Source organism: Pavona decussata, unplaced genomic scaffold, assembly GCF_977016875.1.
Source record: "Pavona decussata unplaced genomic scaffold, jaPavDecu1.1 SCAFFOLD_143, whole genome shotgun sequence".
Classification (NCBI taxonomy): Eukaryota; Metazoa; Cnidaria; class Anthozoa; order Scleractinia; family Agariciidae; genus Pavona; species Pavona decussata.
Window position 1 is genome coordinate 1,767,495 of NW_028145556.1, and position 19,588 is coordinate 1,787,082.

Below are 19,588 nucleotides of genomic sequence, written 5' to 3' on the forward strand. Positions count from 1 at the left end.
AATGGGAATGGGGAATGAGAATGGGAATTTTTAGTGGATTCCACGAATCCACTGTTTCCAGGTCGAATTGGAATTTGGAAATGTTGGTTTCTGTGGAGGGAGGAAAACCGGAGTACCCGGAGAAAAACCGTCGAAGCAGGGACGAGAATCAACACCAGTGGAACCAATAACAAATCGAACCCGGGCCACATTAGTGGGAGGCAAGTGCTCTCACCACTGCGCCATCCCTGCTCCCCAATAATACATGATTCAGTTCGATTCAGTTCGGTATTGTGAATTTTGACCTCCGGCTTCTAAAGAGCAGGAAATTAGTGTGCAGGGCTTGATGTTAAACGAACGTCACAACACCGAATTCAAACAAACAAACCTGGAAAGTGCCCGAAGTTCAGAAGTTGTCCTCTCTAGCCGCACCGTGTTTTTCGCGCGCTTTTTGGCAGCCGGTGGGCCGCCGAGAAAAGGCGGGAAGCATGCACCAACTGCCAAACTAGCAAGTGTCACGGTCAGTGTCACGCAGATCACTGCTGTAAGTTTTCTTTATTTAGTACTCAAATTTAGTTCATTTTCTCTCTTTATACGATTTAAGTTATATAAGTCTTTTTACGAGAAGAGCTAGTATCTCACATGGATGGTAGAAGTCTCCTTGAAGTGGCGTTTGAATGGATATGTGAATGCGGGGCCTTTGAACAGCTAAGGAAACAATGTGAAAACTACGCAGTAGATTTGACGGTAGGTTTCTGATTATAAACACTAAGGTTTAATTTTATGGGGTAGAAAGTTTAGATTACAAGTCTGAGTTAAGTTTTAGTCTAAACTAGGAGAACTTTCGTTTTTTATTCAGGAAAAGACAGTTTACAGATTTGTTCTGGAAATGGACTTGATGCAATTACTCGATTTTAATGGTAAGCTTATGGCTGTAAATTAAACTTTCCAACCTTATATGAGTCAATCAATGTAAGCTTGCATGTAGATGCTTGTCTAAGTTTTTTTAAAGGACTGTTGTTAATGCTGACAATGAACGTTTCACTTTTACATTGACCCCCATTTTGTGGATATTACTGTTCACAATTTTTTGGTTACAAATCACTTAATTCACTGCATTTTTGTCGTAGCTGAACTTGGAAACCTGGTTATAGTTGAGCCTCTGAACGCCATTAATTTGTTTCAAGAGGTAAGAAGATATTAAATTTGCCGACGCACCAACAATCGATTCCTGTTGAGTTGTATTAAACTTTTTATAATAAAAGGATTCCCGTAAAAAAATGCAATTCATCCGCGAGCTAAGAAATTGCTAGGAAGAAACATTAACTATTTCATGAGAAAGCAAATAATTTATCTGTAAGGCTCGATTTTTTTACGATAATAAGAGGATATTTTGACAAAACGTACGTTATATACCGTTTTTGACTGTATCACTCAAAATATTTCAAGAATAGTTTAACGTGATTTTTTCCCTAGGCACAAGAATATTATAGTAAGCTTAATGGCATTTGTTTTAAGAGGTATTTAAAGAAGATCGTAAATTTACCGATGCATCAACAATCGCTTCCCATCCATGATCAGTTGTATTAAACTTTTGCCATAAGAAAAATTGCCATAGAAAAATTGCAACTTCCAAGCCTTGCAATTGCGAGCTGAGAAATTGCTACAAGAAACATCAAGAGAAATTTACTGAGTTACTTTCATGAAGGAACAAATTATTTCTCAAATTAAAGGCTTAAAAAATTTTGTGATCAAACGAAGCTTATTTATATATTCTAATAATAAAGTTTCTTTCATCCTACCTTTAATAGCCGGAGGCAAAGAGGGATTTTCATTTGCTAGAACTGGCGGGCCAGTCTGTAAATCAATTGCGTCAATTTGAACCTAGAAGGGATGGTGCTGCACGATCTTGAAAAATAATCATTCGGAAACTGGTACGCGCTGTTTTGAAGAAATTCGAACGTAAAGGTTATCCTTCAAATTGGAACTTTCCGTTTACAAACTGACCGGTGTGGCCAGTTCTAACAAATGGAAGGCTGTTTGTCTTAATATTACAAGGTAGTATAGCACGAATTCCGGTCCAAGCACAGTAACATAGTATTTGCAAAAAGATGGATCATCTAGCTTGTTTTACACTCTTTCAGGTGTGTTATATCACAATTCATACTCTGTCGTGGATTCCGCACTTGCTGTTCCCATCACAAGTTCTGACCATTGTCAGATTTTCATCTGTTTCACCGCATAAAGAGTAAGTTGATTGCTGGTGATTCTATAAGGGAGAGTACATGGTATTAGGCCATGACCAGTTTGAAAGGCTTTTATTTTGAACGTTTCTCTACCAGAGTGTTTTACATTCATCCCTTTTTCAATGTTACGGTAACCTTGTGGTACATTTTTTTTTTCAGAAGAAACGCTCTTTGAAAATTAGGAAAGTACTGACACACCCTAAGTTCAATTTTGTTCCAGTCTCTAGATTTTTTTTTGCTCTAGTTCTCTCGAGGATGATAAGAACTATAGTCACGAAACGGCTGGAAAGTTGAACCTATGCCATACTTGCGATAACAGCAAAATTAAGAAAGAATTTCACTGAAAAAAAATAAGTAGAGGGAGGTGCTATAAAAGATCTCATTTTATTTTTAATTTTACGTGATACTAATATTTTTGGATGAATGCCGAAAATTAAGGCAAAGTCTGGAAAAAGTTAGGAAAAACTCCACATTTTATCCCCCCCAAAACGGTATGGGGTATCCTCACCTGCAAAAACAACCCCTTGTAACGAAGGTCCAACACTGGTCACTTTCACAGTCTCTTTAGACTTTTTTTTTTTTTTTTTTTTGTGCTCAAGAAGAATGATTGAAATAAAAGACAACTGGTTACCGATACTTAACTGGCCGATAGTGTGGGATTTTTAAAAGAGGTAACATATTTATTTCCCTTTGGACATAGGTGTGTGAGTAGTAAGAATCTTGTTGGGCATGGTCAGCCAAATTTGGTAAAATTTGTTGGAATTGTCAGTGGAATGACAGCTGTCAGTAAGTACACGTAAGTATATCTAAACCAAGTAAACATAAACACCTATTTATGAACAGCCCTATTTTGAAGAGTGCTCAAAAGACCTGTAGGTGTATTTTTTTTAATCTCGCTTCCTACTCTTACGTTTTCAGTTTCCAGGCCCATTGTGCCATGAGATTCCTTACAGATCTCAATCTAGCATTGAAGTGGTTCATGATATTTATCATTCTGTTATTTTTAATATATACCATTTCCAGTCTAAGAGTTCATTACTTTCCTAATTTCGTCTACTAAGGAGTACATATTCTCTTTTCGCACTATTATCACTTCCACATCCCAGATCCTACCTGCACCTATGTTGAAACCTCTTTATTCTTGGCTGATTTTGTCCCACCTTGTGATCTCCAGATTCGCTTAAGACTGAAAGTATACGTTTGCTGGCTATTTGACGGCAGTTTTAATATGGACGTAATAAAAACTCAAGAAAGCGCGTCACATTCCTCCTTCTGACACCTTCTTAACGTTGTCTCGTTTTAGCCAGAGTGCTAGATTCTATTGTCCTCAACCCAGCTGCTTTGGCTCATCTAAACACTGTTATATCAGAGTACATTTAGCTGGAAAAACAGAGGATGTTACTGTAAGGTAAGTTATGAAATGAAATATAAGTACCGTAACTTGGGTCTGTTCTTCAAAGCCTAACCATATCCCTACTGCTTTCTGACTTAGATGTTTACTGCACAAATTGTAACTTTGGAAAATGTCGAAGATCGAAATAAGTGACCAGATTCCACGGCAAAACAATACTCTGATCTCAACGGTTCAATCTATTTTCTTTTGTCATTTGTCTATTTAACAGAAGTGACTTTGTTTGTCGATACTGTGGGTCATCTCTCGTTGAAGATGTCACTTGCCGTACTTTGGCAGGTAATTTATTTTGATAAATTACTATTGTATTTATACTTTATTTATTTACAACGCGATCGAACCTTAGCATATAGAATACACTTCTCATCAAGGTTTCCCCTATGTGGCCATTTTTATATTTCACTACTGTTTCCCAAAGCATAGTTTATGAGGTGAGTTAGAACGGGGGTGCCAAAACTTCCGATTCGTTGTCACTTGTGTTTTCTTCTGATGATGGGTATTATCGAAGCAGTGATTTTTACTCAAAAGCTTACTAATTATAAGCTTAGGATCATGTCATTGAGATACCTGATTTTGTAGAGCCCAGGTAATTTGCCCTCTACCCTAAAAAAAAGCCAACACTGAACGGTAGCTAAAATGGCAAATGGTTAGTATAAATAATGTATCAAGCAATGTAACGTATGTAAGTGTAATGTAACGAAGTATAACTGTTCATTTTAGTGTAATATTATCCAAGATTTATTCGATCATCGTATTTATATACCACTCTTAGTCGATTCTATGTGTGATTCTATGTGTGATAGTTCTCATCAGTTATCAAGCAATCAAGATATCGAGCACATTATCAAATGAGTGTTGAATATAAGTTATGACCATTATACTTTGTTTCAGATAAGTGTATCGTGCAGGTTATATCTCCGCTAGTAGTGGACAAAAAGCTGTGCATTAACAACGATGGTAAATTCTACCAAGCGGTATCAATTTATGTCCGAGGTAACAATAGAAATTTTTCTAGTGGATCTCATAACCATTGTTAGCCTTTATTGTCCAATGCAAACTACAAGACATTAAGAGGGTGAAGCATATGTAGAATATGGATTTACGGTGGTAGCCCACTCAGTCCCAGTCTGAACAGAAACCTGTTGAATCCCACAACCCTGACACTACCTCTAAATGATTTCCGATTGAGCCAAGATCACCTGAAATATTCAATTGGCTTAGAGGAGGAGGAGGATCTAGGAGGAACGTGACTTTCGTGACCTTAAGGCAGTAGCACAAGTATATGACTGTGAAATAAATACGTTATTATCATCATCAACAACAACAACATGGTTTTCATCGCCACCTTCATTTTTCAGTCTTTGCTCATTTTTTCTTTATTTCCAAAACAGATGAGCTTATCAAAGAAGTTCAGATTGGCAGTCAGTACTCATTTGTTGTTTTACCATCTTGTGAAATTCGTGAATCTTCTGTACACTTTCGATGCACTCCAATCTTTGAGGTAAGATGCTGACAACTTCCAGGATGTTTTTAGTGACTTGTTTGTCATTGGATAACAAATTCGTAAAAGGAAACATTTTCATATTCGAGATATGAAACTTTCAGTACAGATTATTTATCTCATTTTATCAGTTGTTTACAGCCATTGTTTTATTTAATCATTTATTTAAACGTTTTATTACAAAAAATTGGATTACTGTACATCGCAACCCATACGCTGAATTATCTAATTACTATTTCAGTTTTATAAAACTGTTAATTTAACATATGATCATTTACCTAGCAAACTATTCATAAGTTTATCAAGCTATAACTTATAATTCACACGAGACTACCTCCTTATGAATATCTCTTGTATTCTCTTCACAGGCAAATAACATAGAGAAGGTAAGGAAATTCCCTAATAGAAGGCAAGGAAATCCCCTTATACTCATATACATCACTGAGCGATTATTTTTTACAGTTTGGAAGTTGCTGTAGGTGTTAAGCTATATATTACTTGTCAGTGTTAACTTATATTAATTTATTGAAAGGACTTACAACAAACCAGCTTAACTTGTGTTGCATAAGCCGAAACAGAAGAAAGACAAAACACAAAGACAACCGACGACATAGCTAAACCGCAACACAAACGTACACTATTTGATTACAGGGATTATAATACCATGAATTGCCATATTGAAGACAAGCAATCTGAAAAGTACATGCGTTTTAGTCAATGACCAAGATCATTAGTCTAATAAGAGACCATAGAATAACTGTGGCAAATTTTCCCTTCCAGATATGCCCTAGCCCTCTTCTACTACCGTGTAAACTTCCAGAGAAAATAGAGATGTTATATAAAGGTAGGAATTAGGTTTCTATATTTCGTTCATTTTTATGTCTCTCAGTAAATAAAAATAGGAATAATTCAGCCGTGCATTTAAAGCAATTAGTATTGTTACTTTGAATTGTTTTTTATTCAGATAGGCTGGACTCACCCTGGAGTTTCGTTGCCAGTCTAGCTTATTGCTTTGGAGGTATTTTAGTAGACAAAAAGTTATGGTAGCCTATAGATCAAAGGAATTTTACAATATCTTGTTAAAGTTATAGTTATAAATTCGGCAGTAGGAATTTTGAAAGACAGAATGCTTTTCTGCTGTAGCTATACGTAAGTACTGTACTGTCGATACTGAGTTTTCTATTGATAGTGATATGATGTAAGTAGTGTTAGGTTTTGGTCTGTAATTAGTGTTATTTTTTGGGGCCGTAGGTCTTTACAGATCTGATATGCTGTGCCTTTTAAGCATGGTTTTGTCCATGCGTTTCAATGTTAAGATGGTTTTGTCCATCTACATTCAGTTGACTTTGCGAGACAGGAATTCGATGCTTTGTCTGCTTTCTCCCTGAGGCACGTGATGTGGCAACGCGTGATTCGGGGAGCGGGCAGGTTCAAAGTACGAAACTTGATAGGACATGGGTTTTGTTGCATTTTATTTGAGCTGGCTCTGTCGCTGGTTTCATTTAGAACTGCTACACCGTGCTGACGAGTTCCAATAAGAACGAAACAGCTGTCCACGGTTGCAGCCCTGTTTTGTCGGTTTCTGTCGGGTTGTTGTCTCGCAAAGTCAACTCTCTCACGTAGTATCAGCCTTGCAGTTTGTGTTACAGTTTATTTTTGGCTGATTAGGTCTCTTGTAGATCCTACGTCAACTGACAGCATTATCGTTCGCGGTCCTTTGCAGTTTTCACGTCTACTCAGTTTGCATGTCATTTAAATTTAAAAAAAAATCGCAGGAAAGCCCATCAGGGTTGAGTAGCCTCCATATCATTCATATCCCAAAGGCTAATAGTGTTAAAGCTGTTTTTTTACGTGGAGTATTGTTTTATTAATATTTAGCTTAGTTAACGTTTCAGATTGAGGTAATAGAGACAGAAATTTTAAGTGGTATAAAGTTTAGGTGAGAGCTGGGGTCTGATGAACCAAGGAGTGATTAGAATCCTACCTATTATTCTGTGTGTGTAGTATAATCCGGTTGGGCAGCTCAAAATTATAACTTACGTCTTGTCTCTCTACACCTTTCTTTTCTATGTTTTACTTATGAGAGCAGATAATGATAATGTGTCATGGTTATATACTCTTTTCCATCTACAGGTTCTGTGACACCCCCCGGCACATTCTTTCAGTTGAAACTGTTTATGCTAATGTGCCTCCTGCTGCTCCACTGCTCTGAATCTCCTGAGGATGATAAGCAAGTTCATTCCAAGAATCTACACTTACTTGTTATTTCTGAAGACCTTCTCAGGGTGCAAAGGCTTTTGCTGTATGGGGCTTCATTTGCTAAGAGGTTGATTGTATATTCTCCTATCAGTGAATTGTTTGCATCATGTTCTCGAGATCCCTTTGGTTCTGGCACTTGTGTAGTTAATGGTAAGGAGCAACTGAGTTCACTTACTATCACTTTGCAGGACTACATAAAACTTCCTTTCTTGATCGACCTTTAAGTTATGTATTGTGTTTCTAACTTCTGTGAATGAGTTTCGCAAGTGAGAACAATTAAACCGCAAAAGAATGAACTCAGTGAAGAATGCTCGTAGTAATATCAAGAGAGGATGAGCTCTTGGTAACACTGAAATTACAACTTAAAAACCATAAAAGGAGAGTGTTTTTTATTATATGCTCATCTTTTTTATACTATAACTGCGATGCGTATTCAAGTTCCGGACTAATATTTTATTCCCAAATGAAAGCAGCTCTGTCTATTTGGATTAAACCGAAAGTCTTCCCAGTGGAACACAGCTACAGATATGACGAGGAATACGGAGAAGGTTTTTCGAAAACTACAAATCAGTATTGTCTCCCTACTGAGGATATAGTCCGGAAAAGAACAGAATAACAAACGAAGGTTTCTTATATTCGACCATGATTAGTTTACCTATACTATGCATGATTTCTGGTTACAATATTGGCTAATGCTTGGAAGCATGAATGATAAACTCGGACTTTTGAAGTCGGATTCTTCCCAACATTGTACTGCTTGAAACTTATGACAGTCTAGTCTGCGTGATTATAGTTTTGTGACTGAACATCTAGTTTGTTTAGCTTTCTTTACTAGGTAAGCATAAAACCGAAGCAATCATATTAGTTTTCAGCAGAGAATCGTTTGGTCAGTGTTGTGAATAAGCTGTTGGTATAACTTATGTTGTAGCTGGATGCATTCCCTTGGCAAAAGGTGGTATATGTGTCATTCCTAATGTTGCTGTATTGAAAAAGGATCAAAAGGACAGACTTCAAAATGGTATGATTACGCTTAAAATCCACCTTTTTTACCAATCAAACAAAAGTGCGCCACAATGCTAACTTAAAATTCCCTCTATTTATAAAACTGTTCGGGTTTTAATGACTATCTATATATATATAACATACAAACAGCGGTGATAAACATAATAACATTTTATATAAAATGCGCAAGTTTATTATGTTTATCACCGCAGTTTGTATTTTATTTTCGATCAAGCCACGATGGCCCAAGAACAAAAGTCTCTATATGATGTTGTTTATTACTCCACCATTGGCGTATGCGAAACCTCACTGCTTATGACTGCGCCTGTATCGCGTCAACCTAATGTAAATTGACCCAAAGCTTGTTACGAGTCTTAGGATAAGAGCACCCAACTGCTAGGCGGAAGGTCATGGGTTTCGGAGACTTGGATTTTTCCTTTGTATCTGTAGCCGCTGCTAGTTCACTCAGCACTCTACTTTATTAGTTTTGGCTTCACCTTTGCGAAACGCATCCCGACGGTAATAATTCCGTACCAGAACAGTTCTTGTAAAGACAAAGATTAAATAAAAGATGTCAATAAAAATACTACAAGGGACGACATGGAATAAGTAACTGAGAAACAACCGAAAATAAACGACTGACATACGAACGTACCTTATCGGTGATTTTACACTAAATTAACGTGGACGGATAAAGGGCGAAACACAACTATAAACACTGAAAACGAAGCGCACACTAAAACACTTATGCAAAGAAACTGGCTTTAAAAAGGTAAAAGAAGTGACAAAAAAGGGTTTATAAATACGTAATGATCTATAAGGTGTGGGGGGCAAAAGGCATGTAAGGCATAGCGTGAACAAATGAAACGAAAGTAAGTGTAAATTAGGCGCTAGAAAGATAACTATGTAACCCGCTGTAACAGAATCCATGTTCATTTTCCCACTTATGTCAGTCCAGAAATGGACCTAACTCTGAATTTGGGTACTTTATGTAAGACAGACCTTTTTGTCATTTTCGTATGACTTCATGTTTGACAGAATTATTTGTGTTTTAGGAAACATTTAGGTTACGGAACACCTTGTGATGTCTATCATACAGTTCATGCATCTCATTAGCTCGTATTTCTAGACGCATATATCCGTTTTTCACGATCTTGAAAAAGTGAGCACGGTTTTATGCGCTATCTGTATACCTTTTTAATACCTTAGCCACAATATAAGTCTGTGAACAGGCTCCGATTTAAGTAAGACATTTAGCTAACCACACATGTTTAATTATCGGAACTTGGCGTTCCCTAAATAGTGACGATAGGAGAAGGTTGCTAAAACATAACGAGCATCCTAATGTCTGAGGTTTACCACTGTTCGTGTGATATTTTATAGCCTTGGAGAATGCGTCGATAACAGTCAAGGTTCCAGAAAAGTACTGGCCATACCAAGGCCAGCAGTTGTCTTTACCGCTGACCTGTAGTCTGTGGGCAGGTTCTGAACCAACGGAAAAACCCTCTCAACAAGGAATGCTTGATCCTATGTTAAATCTGGCTCACACCGTAAAGGTATGCTATAGATTTTCCTAATTCACTTGGCCTTCTCATGCAATAACTTGAGCAAGGATCGGAGAAGCAGTTTTTGCCCTCTTTTGTTTTCCCTCTTTTATTTATTTATTTATTTATTTATTTATTTGTTCACCACGACATACAAACATAGAAAGTTACACTGAATAACAGACTAGGCTTTTCTGTCTTGACAGACAGATAGACACACAGACATATATGTTGTGGGTTTTAAACCACAAAATTGTTTAAATTAGTTTAATTTTTATTTGCCCTAATCTCGCGTTCTCTACCATTTGAAAAATATTAAAACCAGAAATAAAATTAAACTAAATTAAGGCATACAGTGATATGCCGTACACCAGAACTTCTTATTGCTTTATTTGGTGTTCTCGACTTAACAGTCTTTCAGTTAGACTGCTAAGTCTCCTGTATTGTTTTTTTTTCTGTGCCATACTTACATTTATGACCATGACCATGCGGATTAAATTTCTTTTTAGGACTGTCCAACAATATCAAGGGCATTTATGGAGTAAGTAAATATTTGTTGGATTATATTTCTTTGTTAGTTTTTGTAAAATTGGTAAAGATGACTCCCGCACGTGACTACACCAGTACTTAGGTTACCAAACTAACGTCGCGTTCGATTGACCTTTTTCTGGAATAAAAATAAACGGCATAGCCTCGAGCTACAGATTTCTTGTTGTAGGCTCCTTTGGCAAGCTGCTCGCACACGATATGGAAGACTCCTCTTGTATTCTGGTAACTTCAAAAAACCTCTTATGATGGATATTAATAATCATATTACGTATAGAACGGCGCATAAGTAGAGTTTAGTACTTTTGTTATAACATCTTTCGATAAGGCCATGCACTTGAATGATCTCACAGAACAGTCCCGTCTTTAATTTAGAGGCATGTTCCATAACATGGTTATTGGCGTGGGTAAAATTAGAATGTACTGATAGATGTCAAAAGAACCAAAACAGAATTAGAAACTTTTAGATTCTAGTACAAGTACGACTACGAGTTTTTCTGATAGCGAAAGAGTGTGCGCATGAAACAGTGTTATTTTGGAGGGTAAACGATAAACTCGTCGTATACGAGTTTTTGTGAGAACAGCGTAGCGGCGGAAACAAGCCCTCGAAACGAGTAGGTGATATCCTCTGTTTGGAATTACGAAAGGACATAGCTATCATCCTTCAAAACAACTGCGTCAAGTTTGTTGCCCACAAAGAGTACAATGAAGCTTCTTGTGATAAATCTCTTCTTAGTACTTCACTAAAAATTTGAAGTCAAATGTCGTATTCCTGGAGTATTCCTACTAGGATCTAAAAAATCTCTAATATCTGTAAGACTCCTCCTTATGTGAGCTATACAGATTAAGATACTATCTAGAAAATCACTCCTATCTAACCGAGAAAACACAATACTTTTGCTCACTTTTTATTCATTCTTTGGCTTGACTCCTATAGCCAGTTTTCGGTTGTTTTTAACTTGAGTGGTTCAACGGACCATGCAGACAATCATGACGATTCTGTGAGTGAGGTGTTAAAAATGGCGATGGAAAACACAGAAAACGAAGCATCGTTTTACATCAGTGACGAAGAATTTAGCCAGGTATAGGATCTTTTTCATGTAAAGTAGCTTAGGCCTTTTTATTTTATAACGTAGAATCAGTTTCAAAAGTAACGCTTCCCCCGAAAGAGCCTTTAACTTCGGAAAAGTTCTGTAGTCCTCGAAAGTAACACCCCACCCTCACCCTGCTAGAATGTATCGGCCCTCTCAATAGTAGTGTCCCTGCTCGAAAAGGTCCATCAAGCGTATCCCCAAAGCTGTTATTATAGAGATTTAGACTTCGTCTACGACAAAAGGGCAGACTAGGAAATGACCACGTCACCATGTTTATCCTACATTTACCGCTTGCTGTTTTCAGTTTCTCAGTAAAATGGAGTAGTTTTGCGTTAGCATCAAAGACCAGAATTATCTTTTACTATTCTCATCTGCGCGGTATAGATTTTTCAAGAAAACAATTAACGCGAATCTCACGTTTGCCTTTTGCCGTAAACGCAATTCTAAATCTCTCTATTATAACGATTCAACACTGGTGTTGTCCGTTCACATTCATGTCTACGGATGTTTTAGTTTCTACACTACGCTGCAAATCACAGTGTTAATCTGACTGTGGCTGCCCAAGACCTTATTCAAAGTTATTACCTAGCAAGTAGACGGACAAGAAACTCTTATACAACAAGTGGCCTGGACTTTCCGGTGTCTGCACTGCAAATTCTGTAAGTTCGTTGCACGTACAGAAATTTTGGTTTCATGTAAGCGCATTACTCCTATATATATATTGTGTTGGCCAATTCACTAAGGCCTCTGTAAATTTCAGCATGAACTTTTACTTAGAATCCATCACAAATCCCGTCAAAGGCAAAGAAGAGTCTATCTGAACCTGGAACACTTTAATTGTGTGCAAGAGTTAATTAATAATCTTTAATTAGCTGGCAAAACTCCTTAACCAATGAGAAACAAAACCAAAATTAAGCTATTCGTGATTTGCTCCGTCACACGCATTTTTCCGCGCTAAAGGCCGATTACACGAATTTGCTTCGAATTCTGATGAGTTCATATTAAACACTGTTTTCGTTTGTTAATTAACTTAATTTTTGGTCCCATTATATTTGGTTTTACAACGCTCAACTGCAATCCAAAACCAAAGTAATTTCTCTTCCCAGTGCAACCACACCAGACACAAACAACACAATCAATCTCCCACGGTTTATACACTGAATACACGGCCACAGTTGTGAGTCTAATAAAATTTGTTTACTTTCTAGGACCAGTTTGGCTATTGCTCATGCGAAGTTAGCTCTTCATTCAGAAGTAGGTTCACATAAGTTAACTGCCTGTCTCTTACGCCTTTTTCTGTGTTTTACTGTATTGAGTAAAACGTGATATTCTTTAGAATGAAAGCGATTGTAAAAACTTTCTTTTAGGGGCGCTGCCTTATGGTACAGAGATATTTCTGTGCGGTTAATGAGGGTTGACCATACATTTTTCAGGGATACGTTTAATTATTTTGATTAAAATGAAAAAAAATTCCAAAACACTATGAAGCGCATGAAAATTGTGGCTTTTTAAAGATTGCTAACTGGGGTTCAATAATCTCTGAAAAGTGTGTGGTTACTCCAAGTTCTCTTGTTGAGTCTAATTGGATCTGGCTAAGATTTGTTTTTCCTCATGGTCATAAACCGTCGACGACGTTTTTAAAATAGTTAAAGTTAAATAGTTATTCAAAAATGGCTACATTTTAATATTTTTTGTCTGTATTCAAATTAGCCCCACTGGCTTCGTTCAAGGTAAAATGTTGTTTTGATTTTTGAACTCACGGAACGAGATTAGTTGGGCTAATTTGAATGCAAACAAAAGAATATTACAATGTTAGCCATTTTTGCGTAGGATCTATAGAGTTCAAGTTATCGAGGTAAATTTGAGCCAAGGGAAACCAAAATTTGTTCGAGTTTGCGGGGAGTTCGAGTGAACCAAGTTCGAGTTTGCGGGGTTCTACTTAGCCTGATTCTCAGACGGTCCAGGTCGCTCGCGGCTACACTCTCTCCCTTTAAGTGTGGCCGCAAGCGACCTGGACCGTCTGAGAATCAGGTTAGGTTCTACTGTAATTTAAAAGCAACTATAAAGGTATTTTTAAAGCCTTTCACGCGTATAACAGCTAAATGTTATTACAGATGCAGAACGTATTGTACAAATAGAACTGAATTTTACGTATGTTACGCCGAATTACGCCGAAGATCTTCGGCGTGGGTTTACAATGCCCTCGGCTTTCTGGCGCACGATCGTGGTCTTTTTGGCGTGAAGCGGCTATGTCGGAGGTAATGCCTGGCGTTAGATCACCTCATAGGTGAAATGGTGCGACCAAAATTTACCAAGGCTTTTGAAAACTTCCACCGTTCAAACGAACTGATTTTGTCCAAAAATATCCAGGATTTCTCTCCCGGCGTAGGGATCAGAGTGCACAGGCGGCCGGCGTAACATTTTCCTGGCGTAGGCGTGGGAAGTACACGGGATGCATCCTGGACTACCGAGTGGGAACTGAGTTGCGTAAGAGCGGAAACTTTCAGGATTTGCAATTGAGCTAGTTCAATAAACCAGGTTAAAGAAGACAGACTTTCTCTCTCGAAATATCTACATCATAACGTTTCTCTCAACAAAAGCGGAGACTTTTAGGATTTGCAATTGAGCTAGTTCACTGATAAGCCAGGTTATTAACACGTTTAAGAAGACAGACTTTCTCTCTCGAAATATCTACATTATAACGTTTCTCTCGACAAAAGTCGTAATTTGAAATCATGCGTGTGCTATTCAGTCAACAACTATCATACTTCTGTAGTCTTCTCTAGATCCCTCTCCCTCCGAGTATTTACTCTCTTCGGTATGCGCAGTGCGCTTGTTACAACCGAGTTAGCCCCTTCGTTGTAAGCATGATTTTACGCATTAGTTGGAGTTTAGGTTCTGGCGCGCAGTTTAATTTATTATGATAATCAGATAAAGATATCGTTCATCAAAAACACAGGAGCTAAACTTGAGCAAATTACTTTTTCAGGAAATACTAGAAATGAGCTTAAATCGCTGTATTTTTAGACCAGGAAAGTATCCTTTCGTGAGAAATAGCCGTCTGTTTTTACGCAGAAGCGCGAAAAGAAACAAAGCGTTCTTATTAGCATTTTTAAAGTCCACCATTGTGTTCCAGATATGGCTATTTAAAAGACAGTAGCATGTTACAGTTTCCCTTGATTTTAATTTCGGCAACAATTACCTGTTTACATCTTAATGACTGCTGATGAAGGATTCCATCGTGCAGCAAAAAATGCATCCCTTAACTGGCCTTTTTTTATACATATATATAAACCGAAATTATAAGTTTTCGATTTCTTCTTATTTTCGTTATTTTAGTTTTCGACGTTATTGTTCAATTTTTTGTGAACGTGGGATTAAATTTGAAGAAATCGGAATTACGAAACGACTGATCTCGCATTGTTGGAAACCATCAAAAATAAAATTTCTTTGTTAAAAATAGCGTTTTACATTTCAGTCACCTGTTTTGGTCCTAATAACAGTTACCTTTTCGCACGCACTTAGTAGTAAATTTAGATATATATGGTGTTTTGAAACCAAATTCCTTGCATTTTGACAAACGTCCAACGCACCTGACAAATCCCTTAAACATTATCTTTCGAGAGAACCTATAATGAAGGAAATAACCATTCGCAAAGCCGTTGCGAGCGATTTTGAAGCCGTTGTGGAAATGTCAGAAGGAATATACAGCGGACACGACTACTTTCCTTGTGTTTTTCATCAGTGGCTCGATAAACCAAACCGCACGATTTTTGTGGCTCAGTATGGGGACAAACTCATAGGGCTTAGGGCTATTCACATCGTAGATGAAGGGAGAACATTTATTAGTCAGGGCTTGCGGATTCATCCTAGATTCCGAGGGTTCGGGCTGAGTTCTCGACTGATTGAGGCTATTCACGGCTACATACGACGAGAATATCCAAACGTTTGTCGAGAACGTTTCACAACCAAGTCTGACAACATCGAACGACTTGCCATCCAGAAGAAATACGGTGACACTGGCTTGTTTGAGCGTGATATTCTGGCCTATTACGTCTTCAAGGACACTGTGAAGAAACAGACATTAGATGAAGTAGCCGAGAATTTTGACGTACAAGTGAAACCCTGCACAAGAAACTTCCTCCACAATTACATTCTCGATGACTCGGTGGCAAACATGTTTCCTGGTCGTACCATCATTGTTGACTGGGAGCCCTTTGAAGCTCTCCGATCCAACATCGATTGCATTTTTGAGGAGGGCGATTGTGTTTTCTCGGACCGAGATGCGACCGACTGCTCTGGGGGCCAGTTGCCAAAGTCATTCGCCCATGGTCGGCGTTCCCCTAGAGTGAAGCACATGCACTGGGTGGCGTCCATTTATACAGAAGACCCAGTGATGTTCCAAGTTCATGTGGTCCAACAATTGAAGAGCGCCTATGAGGAAATACAAGGTGACTTCATCTTCTCTACTTTTCACAAGCAAAGTCACACCAAGTGGGGAAAGAAGCTGCTGGAAGAAAACATCGGATTGAAGTCGGTGGAATTCTTCCGTGATTTTGGATTGATGATGTTCGAACGGAAATTTGTAAAATGACTTACAGATTCAACGATTATCCGAATAATGCAATCTTAACGATACTGATATTATTTTTGAGGAGGGGGTTGTACAAATACTACAGAAAAATCCCTGTAAAGTTTTTGCAGAAGAAAAAAACGTATAAAGAGTCTAATAAGGCAGAGAAGTATCTCGCTTCCATCTGAAAAAAAAAACTCTTTAAGGCTTTAAGTCCTGAAGAAACTCGGGGACAAAAAAAATTACCTAACTCCCCTTCCACTCGAAAATGAAATGTTGAAAACCTTATTTATTGAAAACCTTACTTATTGGAAGCAATTATTGCCTTAAATAAACTTAAATTTATGTGAAATGTTTCTTCGTTAATCGTTTTCGTTTATTTTGTGAATAACTGATGTTTTGTATTTATTTTGTTCTGAACAGATTAAATACAATAAATAAAAAGATAATGGAGAGATTTACAATCACGTTTACGGAAACAGCAAACGACAGAGATGACCGCGTAACCACGTTTATTCTACATTTGCCGCTCGCTGGTTTTTCAGTTTCTCAGTAAAATTGAGTAGTTTTGCGTTAGCATCAAAGATCAGAATTATTTTGTAGTATTGTCATCGCGTACTCATTTTCTCAAGTAAGCATTAACGCGAATCTCTCTTTTGCCGTTGGCCGTGAACGCAATTTTAAACTCCCCAACAGTACATTTCACTCTATGTTTCGTGCCGTAACGCTGGTGTAATGACTGGACCCGGGTGACTGGATAACTCCCCAAATTTCAATTCTTGGTTCCCTCTTCGTAAAGATGAGATTTAAAAGGCCCTTTTTTCTGGCTGATGTTAAATATACACATTTATTATACAGACCGTAGTCTTTTACTGGAAAATACAGTACACTACTTATAAAATTCATACGAAACTACATCCGGTAAACTACATCCGGGACCCGAGTGGCGTATTTTCCATTGATCCTTGCACTAGTGAGGATATTGATGACGTCATTTCCCGCTTTATCACCCATCTGCACGGTTTGTTTGTCGGTGAAAAATGGTATTTAGGCCTTGTCGCCTCTCACGCTCGTCACTCGACATAGCCAGTTTTCGCGCTCGCATCTTGCCGAGCTTAATTTTCTAGCTATATTTTGTTTGTATTTAGTTTCGTAGCTTACATTGTCCACGTAATTTTCTCTTTTCATTCTTTTACTTCGCCACTATTTTATTGCTTGTATGTTTTGCCTTTTCTTTTTCTCGTCTTCAATAAACACAACTGGTCACGTCCTTCCTTCATCACTGTGTCTGTTATTTTCTGCTTATTCATGTGGAATTTGAATGTTTTCTCTGCGGCGGAACGCAGTGGCACAGCAGAAAAGACTATATAATAAAAAGAAAATTACGCGGTGGCTTGAAGATCTGAATTTCATTTTCTCGTGTTAAAAAAAAAAATATTTACTCGCTGAGCATATCTTCGCGCCGTCGTAGTCATTGACATTGTTTTAATGTCCACTTTGAAGGTTTCTGAAGAAGATGCTGTTGCAGCAGTCGCGCTATACGAAGATTCTGTGAAATGGAAATACGGTAATGGGTAATCAGTTCTGATCAAAACAAATATTTTGTTCCAAAATTTTGACATCACGAGTTAGCTAAAGACTATATCGGCTTTGCATGTTAAAGCGGGTCGCTAATTGCTCTTTTCAGGTCGAGTCTGTATCTCTCTAGAAACTGTACACCTTGCTACAATTGAAAGAAAATAGAGTATCGGTTCAGAATAAATTCAGAAGATGCCGGCAAGGAAACCGGAAACAAAAACATGCCACAGGGGTCGAGTGGGTCGAGCAATATTGTGTCTTTGTTAGTTTATTGTTGTGTATGCATGTCACTAGTCCGGTCCACGAAAATGGCTTGTTTGTTTGTGTGCCTAGAAAAAAAGGGTAAAAAAACTAAATAAATAAAAAAAAAGACGAACGAAAAGGTTCTGGTTCCCGCCCCTCTTCAGCAGATTGAAACGGTGCGTAGCTCTAGGCCGAGACGTTTGGTTAATTTTTAAAACGGTTCGCCTTTTTTCTTAACCTTTATTCCTACTCATATCTATCTATAGATCCTCGGAGACCCAGGGGTAGATAGTTGGTTTAGAAGGAACTCAGTTGACTATCTCAAGGCCCCTGGGTCTCCAAGGATGTGTCTCGCACAGTCTTTCCGGCAATTCTCTTACTCGTGCTAAGGCCTATCATGTTTTCCTCTTTGAAATGGAAATACCGTCGAAAATCTTATATATTTTGGTGCATGGGTTCTCGGTCGCACACTCTTACTTAAAATTCCAAGGGTTGAAAAGAGAAAATGGGAAGGATCTTTTGCGTTGCCTCTATCAACAGGACATTCCGGTCTTGGTCCAGTGGATCCTCCTTCACCTGGTTGTGATGCCTCTGAGTTCTTAGGTCCAAAGGTCAGTTGTCCTTGATTGAATAAACTATATAAGACCGCAAACGAAAAATTATGCTGCAAGTATACGCAGGATCTGTAAAGGATCTAATCAGCAAAAAATAATCATAAGTAGCTCAAATAACTGCAAGGCTGATCTGACTGCGTAGAAAACTTAACACGACAGCGAGATGATAGAGACCAAACCGAGAATCAAAATGCAACCGTGGACAGCTGTTTCGAGCTAGCTGGCTCTCGTCAGCACGGTGTAGCACAGCAAAAAGTAGAACAACCAACGCGAGGTCAGCTGTTTATACCAAATGCACGTGGTAATGATTCCGGATGGGACCGCATCTTACGAAGATCATCTACATTGTAGCTGCGTGGGTGCATTCAGCAAGTTAATAACAAAATCGGACAGAAAACGCAGAATATCAGTCCCCAAAACAACAAAATATCCTTAGTACACCAACTGAAAGATTTTCTTAAAGGGTGAATTTTGCTTTTGCATTCCAAACGTGAAACTATGTCCCACAGCAACCTCCTGGCTCCTGATAGCAAACCTGAATTCAGCCTGCTCCAGTTGGCAGTTCTGAAAACAGCTCGTCCCAAAAGAACCTGATTTCATTTGCCGAATAGTACAGTTCCGAAATAGTTGGGTTCCATATGAAGAATGAAAGTGTTTCTTCTGAGTTCATACATACGTTTTACTTTTTCTCAGAATGACACACGGATGCAACAGATCCATAATAGAATTCGACGCTTCTGCTCAACCTTTAAAGATGGCTGGTCCAGATCCTTCAGCCAATTTCACGAGGAGTAATTATAACTCAGTAGTGTAGTGCTAAAACTTCACTCAAAGGAACTCAGAAATCTCACAAATTGTTAAAAAAGATAATTTGAAATACAAAAAGGTGCGATTATTTTGCAGAAATAATGAATAAAAGAACCGCGGTTGTTTTGAGTATATATATATTTTCCTTTTTCCTTTGCGTCTTCGTTTAGTCTTTTCCAGCGCCTTGTTGT

The 19,588-nt window shown here is 38.0% G+C and overlaps 2 protein-coding genes across 4 annotated transcripts; both read left to right on the forward strand.

The window, feature by feature from the left end:
- Positions 1-474: 474 nt before the first annotated feature.
- Positions 475-19,529, forward strand: LOC146466541 (minichromosome maintenance domain-containing protein 2-like). 3 transcript variants are annotated; one of them, XM_085127289.1, is made up of 22 exons: positions 475-726; positions 839-899; positions 1,110-1,168; positions 2,124-2,227; positions 2,926-3,021; positions 3,529-3,633; positions 3,848-3,915; positions 4,528-4,629; positions 5,028-5,137; positions 5,506-5,523; positions 5,918-5,981; positions 6,102-6,155; positions 7,271-7,546; positions 8,325-8,414; positions 9,782-9,954; positions 10,452-10,483; positions 11,426-11,570; positions 12,096-12,241; positions 12,791-12,836; positions 17,659-17,722; positions 18,517-18,587; positions 19,284-19,529. In XM_085127289.1, exons 1-22 carry the CDS (start codon positions 622-624, stop codon positions 19,383-19,385), a joined length of 2,091 nt encoding a protein of 696 aa, XP_084983415.1. In that variant the 5' UTR covers positions 475-621; the 3' UTR covers positions 19,386-19,529. The 3 variants fall into 3 exon arrangements, with proteins under 3 accessions (XP_084983415.1, XP_084983416.1, XP_084983417.1); XM_085127290.1 differs by lacking the exon at positions 6,102-6,155 and having other exon boundaries at positions 498-726; XM_085127291.1 differs by lacking the exon at positions 2,926-3,021 and having other exon boundaries at positions 498-726.
- LOC146466542 (histidine N-acetyltransferase-like) lies at positions 13,653-17,519 on the forward strand. Its single transcript, XM_085127293.1, has one exon. The coding sequence runs from the start codon at positions 15,217-15,219 to the stop codon at positions 16,174-16,176; it is 960 nt and encodes a 319-aa protein (XP_084983419.1). The 5' UTR covers positions 13,653-15,216; the 3' UTR covers positions 16,177-17,519.
- Positions 19,530-19,588: the final 59 nt, after the last annotated feature.

What these genes read in the sequence shown, in the direction of transcription:
- LOC146466542 (XM_085127293.1), top strand. Translation starts at nt 15,217, where the DNA reads ATGAAGGAAATAACCATTCGCAAAGCCGTTGCGAGCGATTTTGAAGCC.
- LOC146466541 (XM_085127289.1), top strand. Translation starts at nt 622, where the DNA reads ATGGATGGTAGAAGTCTCCTTGAAGTGGCGTTTGAATGGATATGTGAA. An exon ending in CACTTGCCGTACTTTGGCAG is followed by an intron (nt 3,916 to 4,527) that starts GTAATTTATTTT and finishes ACTTTGTTTCAG; the next exon opens with ATAAGTGTATCGTGCAGGTT. An exon ending in GTGTCTGCACTGCAAATTCT is followed by an intron (nt 12,242 to 12,790) that starts GTAAGTTCGTTG and finishes TTTACTTTCTAG; the next exon opens with GACCAGTTTGGCTATTGCTC.